The 14,583-nt window shown below is 51.7% G+C and overlaps 1 protein-coding gene across 4 annotated transcripts; it reads right to left on the bottom strand.

Annotated features, from left to right (window-relative positions):
* Positions 1 to 3,226: 3,226 nt before the first annotated feature.
* On the bottom strand, positions 3,227 to 14,509 carry PCYT2 (phosphate cytidylyltransferase 2, ethanolamine). Of its 4 annotated transcripts, XM_054393667.1 has the most exons (13): positions 14,415 to 14,509; positions 13,714 to 13,802; positions 12,777 to 12,938; positions 10,902 to 10,968; positions 10,361 to 10,445; positions 9,273 to 9,317; positions 7,791 to 7,929; positions 7,075 to 7,157; positions 6,807 to 6,884; positions 6,204 to 6,269; positions 5,892 to 5,957; positions 5,321 to 5,409; positions 3,227 to 4,468 (listed from the first exon to the last, which is right to left on the bottom strand). In XM_054393667.1, exons 1-13 carry the CDS (start codon positions 14,507 to 14,509, stop codon positions 4,378 to 4,380), a joined length of 1,155 nt encoding a protein of 384 aa, XP_054249642.1. In that variant the 3' UTR covers positions 3,227 to 4,377. The 4 variants fall into 4 exon arrangements, with proteins under 4 accessions (XP_054249642.1, XP_054249643.1, XP_054249645.1 ...); XM_054393668.1 differs by lacking the exon at positions 5,892 to 5,957; XM_054393670.1 differs by lacking the exon at positions 12,777 to 12,938.
* Between the last annotated feature and the right edge of the window lie 74 nt (positions 14,510 to 14,583).

Genomic DNA, 14,583 nt, shown 5'->3' with positions numbered 1-14,583 from the left:
CTGGAGCCAGTGAGGCTTTGCCTGGGGTTGAATGACACAGGCAGGGTGCTCCCTTTCCCAGCTTGCTAACCCCCTGTGCTGCAGGAGACCTGGGCAAAGCCTCCACCTGGCACTGAAATACCAAGACCGTGGTCTGAAAGCAGGATATGGCCCAGTGGTAAGAGCAGTGTGGTGGCAGCCCCCCAACATCAGTTGCTCCCTGACAAGTACACCACAATGCCAGATGTCGGGGAGGGCCACCTCCTCCCCAGAGGCAAGACTAGGAGCACAGCACCCAGCCTGGCTGAAGTCCCTGACCCCATAAGGGACCCCAGGGCTCTGCCTCACCCAGCAAGGGGTGCGTGGCCACAGCAGACAGTGTGTTCTGCATGAAAGAAGCCCCCTTTCCCCTGCCACACCTGACTGCAGCACAGTCCCAGCTCTGTGAGACACCACACCATGCAAGCCCTGGCAAGGTCCGTGCCTGCTCCAGGGCAGCAGCATGGCTCAGTTCGTGGTGCCAGGGTCTTCCAAAGAACCTAGGTGGGCAGCAGGGTGCCAGCACCTGCTGCTATGTTCAGCCCCATCTCTGAAATCCTGCAGACCCCAGAAGTGCTCTGGCAGCTCAGGACAGCCATGCCGTTGCCACGCAGGTGTCCTGGGTGCAGCCCTTCTCCTGTTGACAGCAGTAACACACTGCTTCAGCACCAGCTGTGGTCCAGGTGCTGAGCTGCCCAGAGCCACCGTGTGTGGGAATCAGCTGTAGATCCCCAGCCTTCCCTGCCCTGAGGGACCAACGTGCTGTGAGGACCTTAGCTGTGACTTTGTACAGAGTAGCAGCAGCCTATGTTGACCTGCTGGGGCATTGGGGTCTGCTCACTCCGTAGCTCCTTCCATGAAGGGTGAATGGAGCCCAGGGATTGAGTCCCAACCCCAGCCCTAAACTGAAGATTCCTGGTCAAAGCTGCCAGCTCTCCTGAACAGGGTTACAGCTGCTCTTATAAAAGTTAAGGCACCTGCTACAATCATTCCAGTGAGTCAATTCCCAGCAGAGAAGCATCAGGCACTCACTGCAGTTGGCACTGCACAGGTACGCTTCTTGGGATGGGTGCAGGAAACAGAGTCCTGATCTTCTGTGCTTCAAAGAAAAACTTAATTAACAAATAAAAAAAAAGGAAAGACAAACATATCACAGAAAACAAACCAAGACACAAACTTGACATTCATATACATTTTTCTCTTTCTATATTACCTTTGTGCTCATTTTTGCCCTCAGGACTCACACGGTGTCAGTAAACAGCAGCGTAGAAGAGGGGCCCAGAGGCACTTGAGAAAGGAACGTCAGGTGCAAAAGTTTCCAGCGTGAAACTCAGGAACGGCTCTGAGAGGCCCCAGGGAACAAGCAGCTCCAGCTGAGTGAGCCGAGATGACATTTGCACACAAAGAAGTTTCCACCGGCAGGCAGCACCCGCATACGGCGAGCGAGGAGCTGAAGTGCCTCTGTCATTTTTTAATAACAGCACTACCTGTTTGGGTCCCCGCGGCAGCTCGTTTGCATGCAAATGCTCAGGCACGGGTAGATGTGTCACCCCGGCTGAGTTGTTTGTTTTTAATGACAAACTCTGCTGCAGTCTCCGTAGGAGGGGGCTGCGCGCCGCAGAGGGTTATTTGTGCGCTCAACAGCTGGCAGCTCCCGGGAAGGGGCTGACAGCTCGCAGTCACGGCTGCTTTGGGGGCGAGGAGCGACTCTGCCAGCTCCAGGCAGCATTTCTGCTACGAGCCAAAGCAGCAGGGCGCTTAGGGGCTGCAACACAGAGTGGAGTGGAGCTTCAGCTCTGCCCTGGCACGATGGAGGCACAGCACGTGTGGCTCCTGTGCCTGCTTTTCACTAGGCTGTAGCAGGACCAGGGCAGAGCCTGCAGCCCGTGCTGGCTGGCAGAGGTGGCAGAGCGGCCATTTCAGCTGGGGGCAAACCCCCAACCTGTCCCACAGCAGCAGCTGTTGCCTCTGGTCAAGAAGGGAAAACCCCTGGGCTTGGCTGGGGCAGCCTCTGCACAGCAGCAGAGGAGCAGCAGCAGCAAGGGGAGCCTGGGCTCAGCAGGAGGGACCTGTCCGTCCCCCAGACTCTGGGCACTGTCTCCAGCCAGGCAAGACTCACAGTGGCTTTTCATCATAGCTATCACCCTGCCACCGAGGCAAGACAGGTGCTACCTTCCTATACATGAAACGTCTTATCACAAAGGGCAGCAGAAGTTTGGGACCACTCCCAAAGCTTCCAGGGTTGCCCTTTCCTCTTCCTCAGGTGCAGAATTCCCTGCAGAGCTCAACCTTACTGCTGAAGAGCTCTCTTGCAGAGCAATGAGGACCAGCCAGCCTTCTTCGCCCTCCCCAGTGGGAATTCCAGATCTCAGCAGTGGCCCTGGGGGCTGCAGGGGACAGCCAGGAGAAAACCAGGATGAGGGGACATGCTCACAGCAGCTCCCATGCTCTGCACAGTGCAGGGACAGGGCTGCTGGGGCACCTGAGGGACTCCAGCCATGCCAGGAGAGAACCAGAGGCTCCCATCCCAGCTCTCCAGTCGCTCCCTGTGCCCAATGAGGAGAGTTCTCACACAGGCACATGGCTTGGCTCTTGTCACAGATGAGACATTCATTACCAAAATGCCAATTTGCAAACAGGCTCTGGGAAAGTTGTGAGCCCCAGAGCTCCATGGCTGAGCTGTCCCCACCACAGCCCCTCCAGGACAGCCCCACTGTGATTGCTCACAGATGCTGCTTTGGCACCATGATACACCAAAACACAGCAGAAGAGTCCAGGTCACCTCTTCCCTCCATGCCCACCCTGGTTATGTGACAAACTGCTGAAACACCTTTCCAGCACAAATTTTTCTGCAATGTTAGAACCCAGGAAGCATAACCCCCTGTGCCCAGAACACAGCAAAGGCCTCTCTCACATGGTCTAGTTCAATTTTCTAGTAAATTCAGCACAAACCTTCTCCCACAGTACAACAGATGGCTTCTAGCCAGAGTGCCAGAACAAACCCAACATGCCACAGAGCACGGGCCAGGCTGCCCAAAGGCAACAAGATCCTTCTTGAGCCACTGCAGCCATTCCCCAGCTCCTATCAGAGCTCCAGGGAAAAGCTGCTGTAGAAGATAGCAAGCTTCAGGCTTAGCCCCTTCCTGCTATTAGACTCAAGCCACAAAGAAAGCAAAACACAATTCTTCATCATTTTATTAATGATCAGCAACAAAAGTTTACAACAGAGAACAACAGAACTGGTGTGGAAAGACATCCAGCACAGTGCAGGGAGCAGCCCAGGACACCCACCACAGCTCCCTGGAATGTAAGAGGCAGAAAGGGGGGGCTCAGCCCAGCACCCATTCTCCTCAGGCCATGCACCTCCCTGCAGGGGCATGTGTGCTGCATGCCAGCCCTCAAAACCAGCCAGGAAATGTCAGCTGAAAGGTCCCTCCCTCAGGGAACCTGCCAGGCACAAGGTGAACTCCAGCAGCAGCAGCAAGGAGGGCTCTGAGCACGCTCCACATGCAGCACTGGCTTCTGCTACCTCACAACAGGGCAACCCTTCAGCAGAAGCCCTCAGGGTTCCCCCACCTCACATGAGGAAATGCCTCTCAACCCTTCAGGGACACCACAGAAGTGAGGATCCCTGTGCCACCAGCCCCACGCCCCCTCAGCAGCTGCCACACTGCTGCCTGCCACTTGGGCAGCAAATGATTCTCTGCCCCAGACACAGCAGAGAGCCTTTATCCAGCTACATCCAGGGTAGCTTTGGGTGTTTGTGGAGAGGCAGCAGCTGAAAGTCATAGCAGAGCAAACCTCAGGGCCTGTCAGCATCTCCGGCAGCTGCACACCAATGGCTCAGCATCCCCAGCCAAAAGCTCACAGGAGGAACTGTGGGTGCTGTGTCCTTCCCCCAGGGAAGCCTCTCTCACCAGTCTGTCCAGCCACCCCCACCACTGCCCAAAGGGCTGCCTGAAACGCTCAGGACAGCCACATCTGGAGGGGTACAGGGGGCCTGAGTGGCTGCTCCATTTCCCTCCTACTAAAAGCCAGAAATGGCAGAAGGTAAAAGCACATCAACGTGTTAAAATATTAGTTATAATTAAAACCGCTTTTTTTTTTTTTCCATAAAATCTCCTCCTGGGAAAGGGGATGGGGACTGATTAATGGAGGATAAACTAGGCAGCAGGATCCTGACTCGTTATGTCTGCATAATTAGTGCAGGAGGAGCTAGGACAGAAGAGGATAGGACAGCACATCCTGCATGCCAGCAGCAATGCCCCTGGTCAGGGGTCCCCTCTCAAAGAGCTCTCCTGCTCCCCAAGAGGGTGAGGCTGCGGTGCTCTGCGACCCACACATTGCCTCCCTGCTGGCCTAGTGCTTCTCCTCCTCCAGTCTCTTCATGGCTTCCAACACTGCCAGCTCTTTTGCTTCCTTCTTCTGGTTCCTAGCTTCAAACTCCAGCCTGCAATAATCACAAAATGCCATGAGATTCTCATCCATCCATATCTCTAACAGGCTAAAAATCACCCAGAGCAGGAGAGCACTGCCTTCCCCTAACACTGCTTTGTTCTGAGAGTACTTCAGAAACCTCACCAGATCCCCCAGATCCTTCCTCCAGAGCTAGCACACAGAGCTTCCCATGACTGTTACCACCACTCTGCAGTCCTAGGATCCCACAATGGTTAAACACTGTTTATTTTCCCCAGGGAGATGGTTGAATCCCCATCCCCAGAGGTGTTTAAAAAATGCAGAGATGTGGTACTGAGGGACATAGTTTAGCACCAGATCAGGTAGAGTTAGAGAATGGCTGGACTTGATCTTAAAGGTCTTTTCCAACTGAAAAAACTGATTCTGTTTATCCCTGTGTGGAATATGCTGCTGTTCCATGCTTGATCTGTCCTGGGATAGACCATTTAGTGCTGGAATACCAAAATCAAATTTAACACTGACCTGAGCCAAGATCATTGAAGGTGAAGGGCTTGTGTCTAAAAGAGCAAAGCTCTGTAAGAGCAACATGCTTCATTCCCCAAGAATCCAGCAAGGAAATATTATCATTAATAGAGGAAGAGGGAAAAATAATAGAACATGCAGTGAAGCACATTCTGACATAGTCAAGTTGAGCTGTTCCTTTTCCTGTACAGTCCACTACATCCACATTTAAGCAGCCTGCCCAAGCTACAGAAGATGAAGGCCCAGTTGACTGACTCTGTGGGTTTAGATAAATCCTTCTCTTCCTGTTTGATGCCATTAATTAGTGCTCAGGCAAGCTGGATGGAACAATACATGACAGAACTGGGAGGTGAAGAAAGCCAACCTGTTTTTGATGATTCGCTGCACAATTAAATCCGTGGTGAGGTTGCTGCCACTGTCCACCAGCTGGAAAATGCCACGTCTCTTTGGTTCCTGTGAACAAACACAGCACTCAGCTGTGAAAAACACACAGCACCTCTGGGTTTACAGCTCAGCAGTGAAAGCCAGGCAGAAGTCATGGCAGGTCCTATGGGCACCCAGCCAGGCACGACACAAAACGATCTCCTGGTGGGGGCAGAATAAACTGCTGGATGCAAAGCTTCACTTATCTGGGAGCTGAGCAAGGACTGGCATAGAGCAGAGATTTCAGGATTTCTCAATCTGCCATAAAAGCATCAGGAAAAAAGGCAAAACAAAACAGTGACTAAAAAATTGGGAGCTGCTGTGAATGATTTGCAGGCTTTGCTCCAAGCAGCTACCCTCAGGGGTGGATGAAAAACAGCATCACTTGCCAAGGACTTGCTTGGGTAGCATCTTCTGCAGCACAGCTTCCCAGCTCGGGAACACGAACAAAGCTACAAAGTATCTGTCAAACGCTGACCAAGCAGCATGGACCGCAGCAGCTGCCAGCTTACCTCGTATGGATCAGAACCGTCCTTGTCTGGCACCACCTCAGTCATCCCATGACACACAAGTGTTACCTGGAGAAGGAAACAAAGTCACTGATGAGATCCAAAAGACAACCAGGACCTTCCCTACCACAACACTTACTGCAGCGTAGCCTGCAGATCAGCAAAGCCTCTACCAGGCTTGGCAGTGCATCTGGAGCTCCCTGTAATGCTGCTAGGCAGGACCATCTCTTCCATACCCCTGTGTTTCCCTGCACAACTTTAGCTCCCTAAGCACATCACACAGCTTCATGTCCACCTACACACAAAGACTCTTACCCTGAAGTGATCCAGTAGATCAGCAGTGACAGCATAGGGGGCTCCAATCACCACTTCTGACACATACTAGAAAAGAAATCAGGTAAATAGTCCAAATTTTAAACAAATTGAACCAAACAACAACAAAATCAACCCCAGAGACCAGCCTTCTTCCTAAGCAGACTTAAGCAGATCATCTGGTTATAGGGTTAGGAGCAAGACCAGGGGAACAGGAGAGTGGGTCTAGCAGCCACTGCTTGTCACACAGCATCTTTTTGATGCCCTAAAGAATCTGCTTCCTAGTAGTACATACATAGCAAATCAGAAGTTAATTGCCCAGGGCACACATTTCTGGGCCTCCCCCCATTTCTTTCCCAGGAATTTTCTCCCCTGCTACAGCAGGGAGCTGCCTGCAGGAACAGGGCTGTCAGTGCACAGAGCAGCACAGCACCCTGCCGGGCACCCTGCCTTTTCCCAGCTGGTGTAACAGTGCTGGGCACCCTAAAGCAATCAGTCTTATCTTTGTCTTCTTGGTGCACACCAAAGAGCTCGTGGAAGATTGTTGTCTGCAGGTGGACACCACTCAGCTCCAGGCAGTTCCTGGAACAGCACAGAGGCACTTACCCTGCAGGCCAAGACACTGAGTGTTCTCTCATGGATGTTCATGATGGGATAGTTCTTCCCTTTGTAGCGATTTACTTCCTACAGCAAAGCAATAGGCACAATCAGAAGAGGGACACAGCAACCCCCTTCCCCCTCACTGCCTCCCAGGAAGAAAACTGTGGATGGGCCAAGTGGATGGGCCACTCCTGCCTTCCAGAGCTCAGCCTGCTTTTTTCAGGAGGAACAGGAGCAGAGCTGCTCCGTCTCTGGACAGTGCTCTGCTACAGACCTGATCAAAGTGCAGCCCAGCAATGATGTAGGGTTTCTCTGCCAGCTGGTGAACCTTCTCCAGGAAATCCACATGCCCAATATCTGTAGACCTGTTTAAGGAATTGAAGCTAACATGGAAAACAGGGAGAGGAGGACAGAAACACATGCACTAAAATAACACAGCAGGAGACAGGAATCCATAGGATTTTATTTTTGCATTACTCGTTGCCTACGTTCCAAGAACAGATGCCTCCTTCCTGCCCAGGTTCCACAGGTTCTGGGAAAAATCCAGGCATTTTTTTCAGCTCCACCTTACATGGGCTCAGCTTTGCTTCTGTCCAGAATTTCTACCTGGTTTGGGTGTTCTGGCACCATGTCTCAAAGGCCACCCTAGGGATGAAATGTCTGCTCCAGATGCCCTGTGCAGTCACTCGGTCTATGACAGCCTCAATTCCTCAAGAGGGACTAGAGTGTGATCACCAGAGCATGGAGAGTACCAACTGCCTTCCTGAAATCCTTCAACAGCTACAAATCTCTCCAGAGAAGGGCTATAGCTCCTTTCTCAGTGACCTGTGACTAAGAAGCTGCCATTAAGAACTCCTGACTCTTCCCTCACATGCACACATGAAGAAAAGGAAGAAAAGAAAAGGCAAGTATCTTAGTCTAGTGCCTCAAAACTGAAAACCTCCAACAGAGACCAGCACAACTTTCTTGACAAAACAGAGTCAAGGATACGGAAGAGGTCGAAGGCTCCAGCCACATAGATGATAGTGTCTCCTGGCTGTGGTTCCTTCCCTGATGCAAACTGGATGATCTTCTGAGATGTCTGTAGGAACTGCGAGACACCAGTCCAGGGACTGTGACCTTTTGGCCCCTGGGAAAAAAACACACACCACAGACATTTCCTCTTCAGGCTCTGGGAAGGGGTTTGGACACACAGAGGGCAGTTGTGCACAGTTTCCTAGCCTTAGTTCACTAGCCAGTATCACAGCTCAGAGCAGCTTAGACTTTCTGACATGCCTTGCACCAAATATTTACACAAAACTCACAAAAGGCCTTTTTGCTCTGTCAAACACAGTCTAAATTGCCCCCTCAACAGCCAGCTAAAAGATGCTGAGAAGAAAGCTCAGAAAGAAGGAGAAGTAACAGATCAGTCTTTGATTTCCAGGAGAGAAGAGGAGTGCAAAGGGAGTTGACACCCAACCAACCTACACTCTTCCCACCCAGCCACCCATGCCAGGCTGGGAAAGGAGCACCTACAGCTCCAGCCAAGGCCAGGTGCCAGCACTGGGATGGCAAAGATGGAGCTTTATCCCCGCCACGTGGCAGCTCTGGAAACAGTCACTGCCCCCTCAGCTCCGTGCCCCTAAAGCTACTCTGCCAGACTTGAACAAAGACAACTCAGCCAGACCCAACCAGGCCATACAAAGGGCAGCATGCAGGGGCACAGGTGGCATGCAGGGTACCTGGTGCCCAGATATTTTCCCCAGATCCAAGCACCAGGAAACAGCCCTGCTAGAGTCCCCCCCCCCAAAGCCTGCTCACAAAACCCAACATTGTGGGGGACAAGGAGAATGATTCATCCTGGCCAGCAAACCCTTTGTGGTAAAAAAAAAAACAAAAACAAAAACAAAAAACTTACTCAAGCTGTAGGTCCAGGTGCTTGTTCATCAGGGACAATCCAACAACCAGGGGAATAAAAAAAAAAAGGCACTGAAAGCTCTTTAGAGGCAGCCCAGGATGTGTGCTGGGCATGGAAGGAGAGAGCTCCAGGAGGTTGCTCTGCTACTTGAGACCAGGCATGTGAGTTCCAGTTCTGCAGCACTGCAAGCTAGCTACATGCCTGTGCCAAACGCTTCCCAGACCAAATGCAACACCTTGAAAACCATGAGCACTGAAAGAAGCCTGCACAGGGGCTGTCCCTAGGATGCAACTGCAGCACTTAGGTGACAGAGAATTTACAAGCAAGCCAGAAAATCAGCCAGGGCTCAAGAGGTGCAGCAGCTCCACACCACTGCTAAGGAGAGTTCACTCACTGCGGCCAAACCTGCCTCTCTCACTGGCTACAGCAGCTGCTTTATGGGGCAGCAAACATTTACTCAGGTTACAACTAAAGGTGAGGATAAAAACAGCCCTGTAATGTAGGCCAGAAAGCACATTTGGAATCCTTCTCAGACATGACAACAACCAGATGTCCATGACCAGAACTCACATTACCTTCCCAAAGTTGTCAGTGTGCTTCCGATAGTCTAGGTCCTCATCCTGAAGGGAGATAAAGAGTCAAAATGTTTAAGCACTCACAGAGCTCAGTCCAGCCAAGAACATGCTTGTGTGTGACAGAAGTGCTGGAAAGCCCAGGCTTGGCCTGCACACCGTTAATCTCTGGCACTGAATGCTGACAAACTAGTTGGTATCTAAATTCAGTCATGTCCCAGCGTGAGTCAGGTGAAACATGTCCATGTCTGATCCCAGCTGGCACCACAGTGACAGTGGTTCTTGTCCAGTCTGCAGATCTGATAGTATTGCACACTTATGTCCTTCCTCTACTATGCAAGCCCCTAAGAGGACAGCATTCCTCCTTACTCCAAAGGCATTCCACTAGAGATGGGCTCAGCTCTCTGCAGACAGCTAGTAGCACTGTGCTGGATCTTGGTGTGAATTTATATATTACAGCTAAGCCAATCTAACAGCTCAGCACACTACTACCTCTCTCAAATTCCTTGTGGGTCCCTTGTCTTGTCCCTACTGTTACCTAGGTGATTCCATTCACTGGATTGCTTGTTGATTAAGTCACTCAACTCATTAACCAACATAAAACTACTTCCTTTATTCTCCTTTGATTAGGTTAGCAAGCTGAGGAAAAATCAAGAAAGATCTGGAAATATTAGATACAGCAGAAGACAGAAGCATACAGCTCAATGGGAAGGAAGAGGACTTTCCAAGTCTGGCACCACTGGGCTGCTAGACCAATGTGGCTGCACTGTGTAGTTTCACCCTCACAGAAGCCATAGGCCAGCTAGAACATTCCCATGACGTTCCTGAAGCTCGCACCAGTCAGGAGGGATTGAAGCTTTTATCCCTCACATCTTTCCAAAGCAGCATGGGCTGAGATCATGGTGTGATCTCAGACAGGCTTAAGCAAACATAAGCAGGTTGTTTGGCTGCCACTGCCCATAATCAGCTTGCCAGTTCTTCGTGCACCTAGGAGCTAGACCTAGGAGCTCTAACTGCTGTTTGGGACAGCAAAAGGAAAGAGCTGGCAAAAGTCTGGACTCCAAACTCCCACCCAAAGCCCTCTGACTCACTATGTTGCTGTGGTGAGCCTTAGTCATGAGCAGCATGCGGCCAACGAGGTCAGTAGTGGACACACCTTGGGTGCGTTTGCATTCCCTGCAGGGAGACAAGCAAAGGATAGAGCAGAAGCCACAGGGGCACATACCTCTCTTCCCACAGTCACCACAGAACATCTGTGACACCTGGGAAATACAAACCAGGGGCCATCTCCATAAGCCTTCCTTCTACCTGCTCTCCATAGCAAGTACAGTAGCCATCTGCTGGCCTCTGCATCTTCACACCACAGCAGCTGCTCTTGTGAGGAAAACTTACCTTACAGAGACTTCCCAACAGAGCTAACTCCCAGTGAGGCTTAAGGACCATAACTAGCATCTGACAAGAACAGGAAGGCTTGGCCAGTCACCTTCCCAGGAGCCAAAAACGGTAGGAGATCTCAGCAAAATGAAAGTGTGACCTGAAGATATCTCTGCTTCATCTGACCTCCCTCCAGGGCACAAACACCTAGAAACTCTGCCCAAAAGAGGGTAAGAAGGTTAAGCAGTAAGGGCTCACCTGTATCTCCCTGCTGTCTTCACTTCCTCGTAGGTATCCTTGCCGTCTATCGTTAAGGTGATGTCATCTGCAGAGACAAAAAAACCTCAGAACTGTGCCCCAGGCCTTCTTGCACTAAAGCTGTTTCAGAGCAACAGCAGCTGACCAGATCCAGCACATGCACCAGACTACAGATCTTGCAAACCAAATCCCTGCACACACATGGGGATACATCCTGTGTCCCATGGCAATGCTAGGGGCTTGCAAAACCACCCTGTCTGTGGAGACAAGTATATTCTGGGATGCTAAACACCATTAGCCATCCAGCCCACTGCTTCTCAGGTAGCCCAGAAAAATCTGAGTGCCCTCATAGTGACTCCAGTAGCAGGCACAACTGAACAACTGTCTGATTAACAATGAACAGCTTTCATCAGTCTCAGTATTAAAAAGCACCTTAACCTTAACTTCTCCAGGACTGGATTTAGCTGTTGGTTCACGTTATACCTGTTTCAAACAGTCCTCTGAGAGCCAGCTCCCCCCTCAGTGATGGCACTTCCACACTGACATCAAGCCACCCTTCCGCGGAGTTAATTTCGGTTCAGCCTTGGTATGGTTCCCAGCTCACCCTACAAAACCACCTCTCACCTACTTTTAGTGATAGAGAAAAATCTTCACAATGAAAATCTCATCTGGCAGAACAAGCAGCCTGCCCTATAGCACTGGCAGTTCAGGAGGGCTCTCACACCTTGGGTGGCAGCTCAGGCCAGCAGAGGAGTTCTCCAACTCCACACCCTCACACCTCAGGGCACAGGGACAGAACATCTTAACTTGCCAGAAGAGGTAGAAACAGCAGCTTTGCTGCCTGTCACCTTCTTAGTCCAGCTCAAGTTATTTCAAAACTTATCTTTTATATAAACACAGCATGGCAAAACTGCATCATGTGAGGGTGGTACTCAGGCAGAAGCGCAGGAGGGATAAACACAGGGAAAGTGGAGCAAAGGCCATGAGGGCTTCTCTGTGGCCATGATCTCTCACCGAGTCCAGCTGGAGGCTGTGTACCCCAATCACATTCAGAGAAGGCAATCAAGCTAGCAAGCAATTTGACAGTCACTCTACCCATGTGAAAAAAAGTGTATCTTGGAGAACATTTCTGATTTATTTACATTTAATGACACAGTTGGCTTATCAACAGCAGGTGGCTGGGGTCAGATGAGGAAGGATACATCAAATGAGTGCAAAGACCACTCCTGATTAAACTAACAGAATTCAGAGGGGCAGGGAGGAGGGACTGAGGTGGGATGAACAATCCCAGGAAGGGACAGAGTACAAATGCATGAACACTGCTTCCCTTCAGTGACTGTAAAGTGCTCAGTAAGAAGTAGGTCTCTGACCACACGGTCAGCTAAGCCCTTCAACAGCTTATCAGCTGGATAAAGAGAGAGAAGCTTTTAAGATCTGATCTCATCCCAGGGTAAGCAGATACAAAAAGGATTGCATTTCTGCATACTTACCTTTTAAACAGCATTTTTTCACATTTAAGTTTTGCAAATGACTTTCCCTACACACAAGTTTCTGCTGATGCTAAGGGCAACCCCAGAATAAGTGTCAGGCAACATGTTTCACCTCTGTATGTGAAAGGGATGCTTAAAGCCAAGGGATGTCTGAGGGACCTGGCCACTGGCAGGGTGCCTACACACAGGTGTATTTCTCCAGAACACCAGAGCAGGAGTAGCTCCTCTGCTCATGCAGGTGCTGGTAAGGCAGATCTCTGTATACAAAGCACCCTGGGGACCAGCAGTGGCCAGAGCTTTCCTCCACATGCAGCAGGGAAAGCAAGAGCACAGAAGCCTCAGAGGGTCTGTGTTAACGTAACTATCTCCTCAGAATTCCACTCACCACCATGCACACAGAAGTCACAGTTATATTTGTCCAGGGTTTCCAGTGTGGTGACATAGGGAGCTCCTGGAGCAATCTCATCCACCCATTTGATGGCTTGCACCATTTTGTACCTCTCCTCCTGTGTAAAGACAGGGGGGCCCTTGTGCTTGGCAATCTCCTCTGGGCGAGAAACAGAAAAACCCAGTTAGAAGCAGGTACTGCAGCTATAAAGCCTCTCACCTACAGAAGCCTCACTCATCTCATGGGCAGATGAACTTCCCTGGGGGCCTAAACTCAGTCTGAAATCAGTTGTGGTAGAGAAGGATGCCCCAGCTAGATCAGAAAAGATTTTAATTCATCTGCATTTCCTTAACGTGTAACAAGAGCCCTGAAATTCACTCTGAAAGAGAAAAATCTCAGTGCCTCCCTGTACCCAAGACACCTCCTCCTGGTAGGGCTACCTGGGGCTGCCAGCAGCCCTTGAGGGGGAAACTCCCCTTTCAAACAACATCTTCATGCTAGCAAATATGCATCCCTAAATCGATTAAAAATCCATCTGCACAGGTGAGAACTAGTTCCTAGCACTTAAACTTCCAGATGGGCTTGCAAGAAGCTCTCTCAACACAGTAATTTGCTGTGGAGTACCAGTTCTGCAGCTTGCACCAGCAAAATCTGACTGATTTTGAACTCATTCAACCATCTTTACAGCAGAGAATCCAGATCACCCCTCAAACAAAGCCTACAAGCTCTGCACTACCTAACCCTTACTCCAGAAAGCCTAACAGGGGTAACTCCACTCCTTCAGTTCAGGGAAGACACTTCTGGAGGCTGCTGCTCCTTGAGGAGGTGCAGGAAGAACCCTGCTTTGTATCAGGGTATCTCCGCTCTCTTGTGGTTAATGCTGCTAGATGATTCTAGAGGCAGCATGAGGTGAAAAGCTGCAAAAACCTCTTACCATCTGTGTGGACTCCAACAATCAGATAATCTCCCATGGCCCGAGCCTGGCGCAGCTGGTTCGAGTGCCCATAGTGCACCATGTCATAGCTAGAAAGAGAACAACCCCGGTTCAGACTGGGGACGCTAGGATGAGCTTTGCCGGGAAGCTGCAGGAGATGACCTTCCACCTTTGCAGCGTTAGCGAGAGTCCTTCCCCTCGGGCTGCAAGGTTTAAAGTCTCTCTGCTGTTACGACGCGGGACTGACGAGGCTACGGCTCGTTCAACGGGGGCAGGCGGCAGCGCTCCCTCACGCTGCAATAAAACCTGCCGCGGCCGGGGAGCTGGGTGCCAGCGGGGGACTGGCCGGATTACGGGGTCCCTGTCGGGGAGCATGGGACCAGCCGGGGTCCCCAGTACTCCGGGGCCAAGCAGCAGGTTCCAGCTACAGCCCCAGGCGCTCGGCACGGCTCCACCGGCAGCCCGGCCCGGCAGCTCTCCGAGGCCCGTGGGGTAGCGAAACCCGTGGGCACTGCCGGTTCCGGGGCGGTCACATCCTGCGGCCGTTTGCACCGGAGCTCCGCAGCAGCTCGGCGGGGAGATCCCTGCCTCGGGGCCCACCGCCACCCCGGTGAGAGAAGAGCCGGAGGCACTGTCGCTGCCAACACGGTTTATTTCTCCAGACGACAAATCGCACCGCCCCCGCTGCCCGCCCCACTCACCATCCGTCGCACCAGACGCGTACGGGCCTGTGCACGGCACCGCCGCCTGCCACGGGGCCGCCACCGGCGCCCGCTCCCGCCCCGTTGCGCAGCATGGCCGCGCTGTCACCTACAGCACCGGCCGCCTTCCCGCACCGGCGGGGGCGCCCTCGCCCCGCCCCGTACCCGC

Source organism: Indicator indicator, chromosome 29, assembly GCF_027791375.1.
Source record: "Indicator indicator isolate 239-I01 chromosome 29, UM_Iind_1.1, whole genome shotgun sequence".
In the NCBI taxonomy this organism is placed as follows: Eukaryota; Metazoa; Chordata; class Aves; order Piciformes; family Indicatoridae; genus Indicator; species Indicator indicator.
This window is presented reverse-complemented; position numbering and strand designations above follow the sequence as displayed.

Bases quoted from the DNA above. Each gene is read 5' to 3' on its own strand.
- PCYT2 (XM_054393667.1), bottom strand. From the start codon at position 14,509: ATGCTGCGCAACGGGGCGGGAGCGGGCGCCGGTGGCGGCCCCGTGGCA. The intron at 7,930-9,272 runs GTAATGTGAGTT...TTTTTTTCCCAG, and splicing joins ACACTGACAACTTTGGGAAG to GGGCCAAAAGGTCACAGTCC. The intron at 4,469-5,320 runs GTTGGCTTTCTT...TGATTATTGCAG, and splicing joins CAGCGAATCATCAAAAACAG to GCTGGAGTTTGAAGCTAGGA.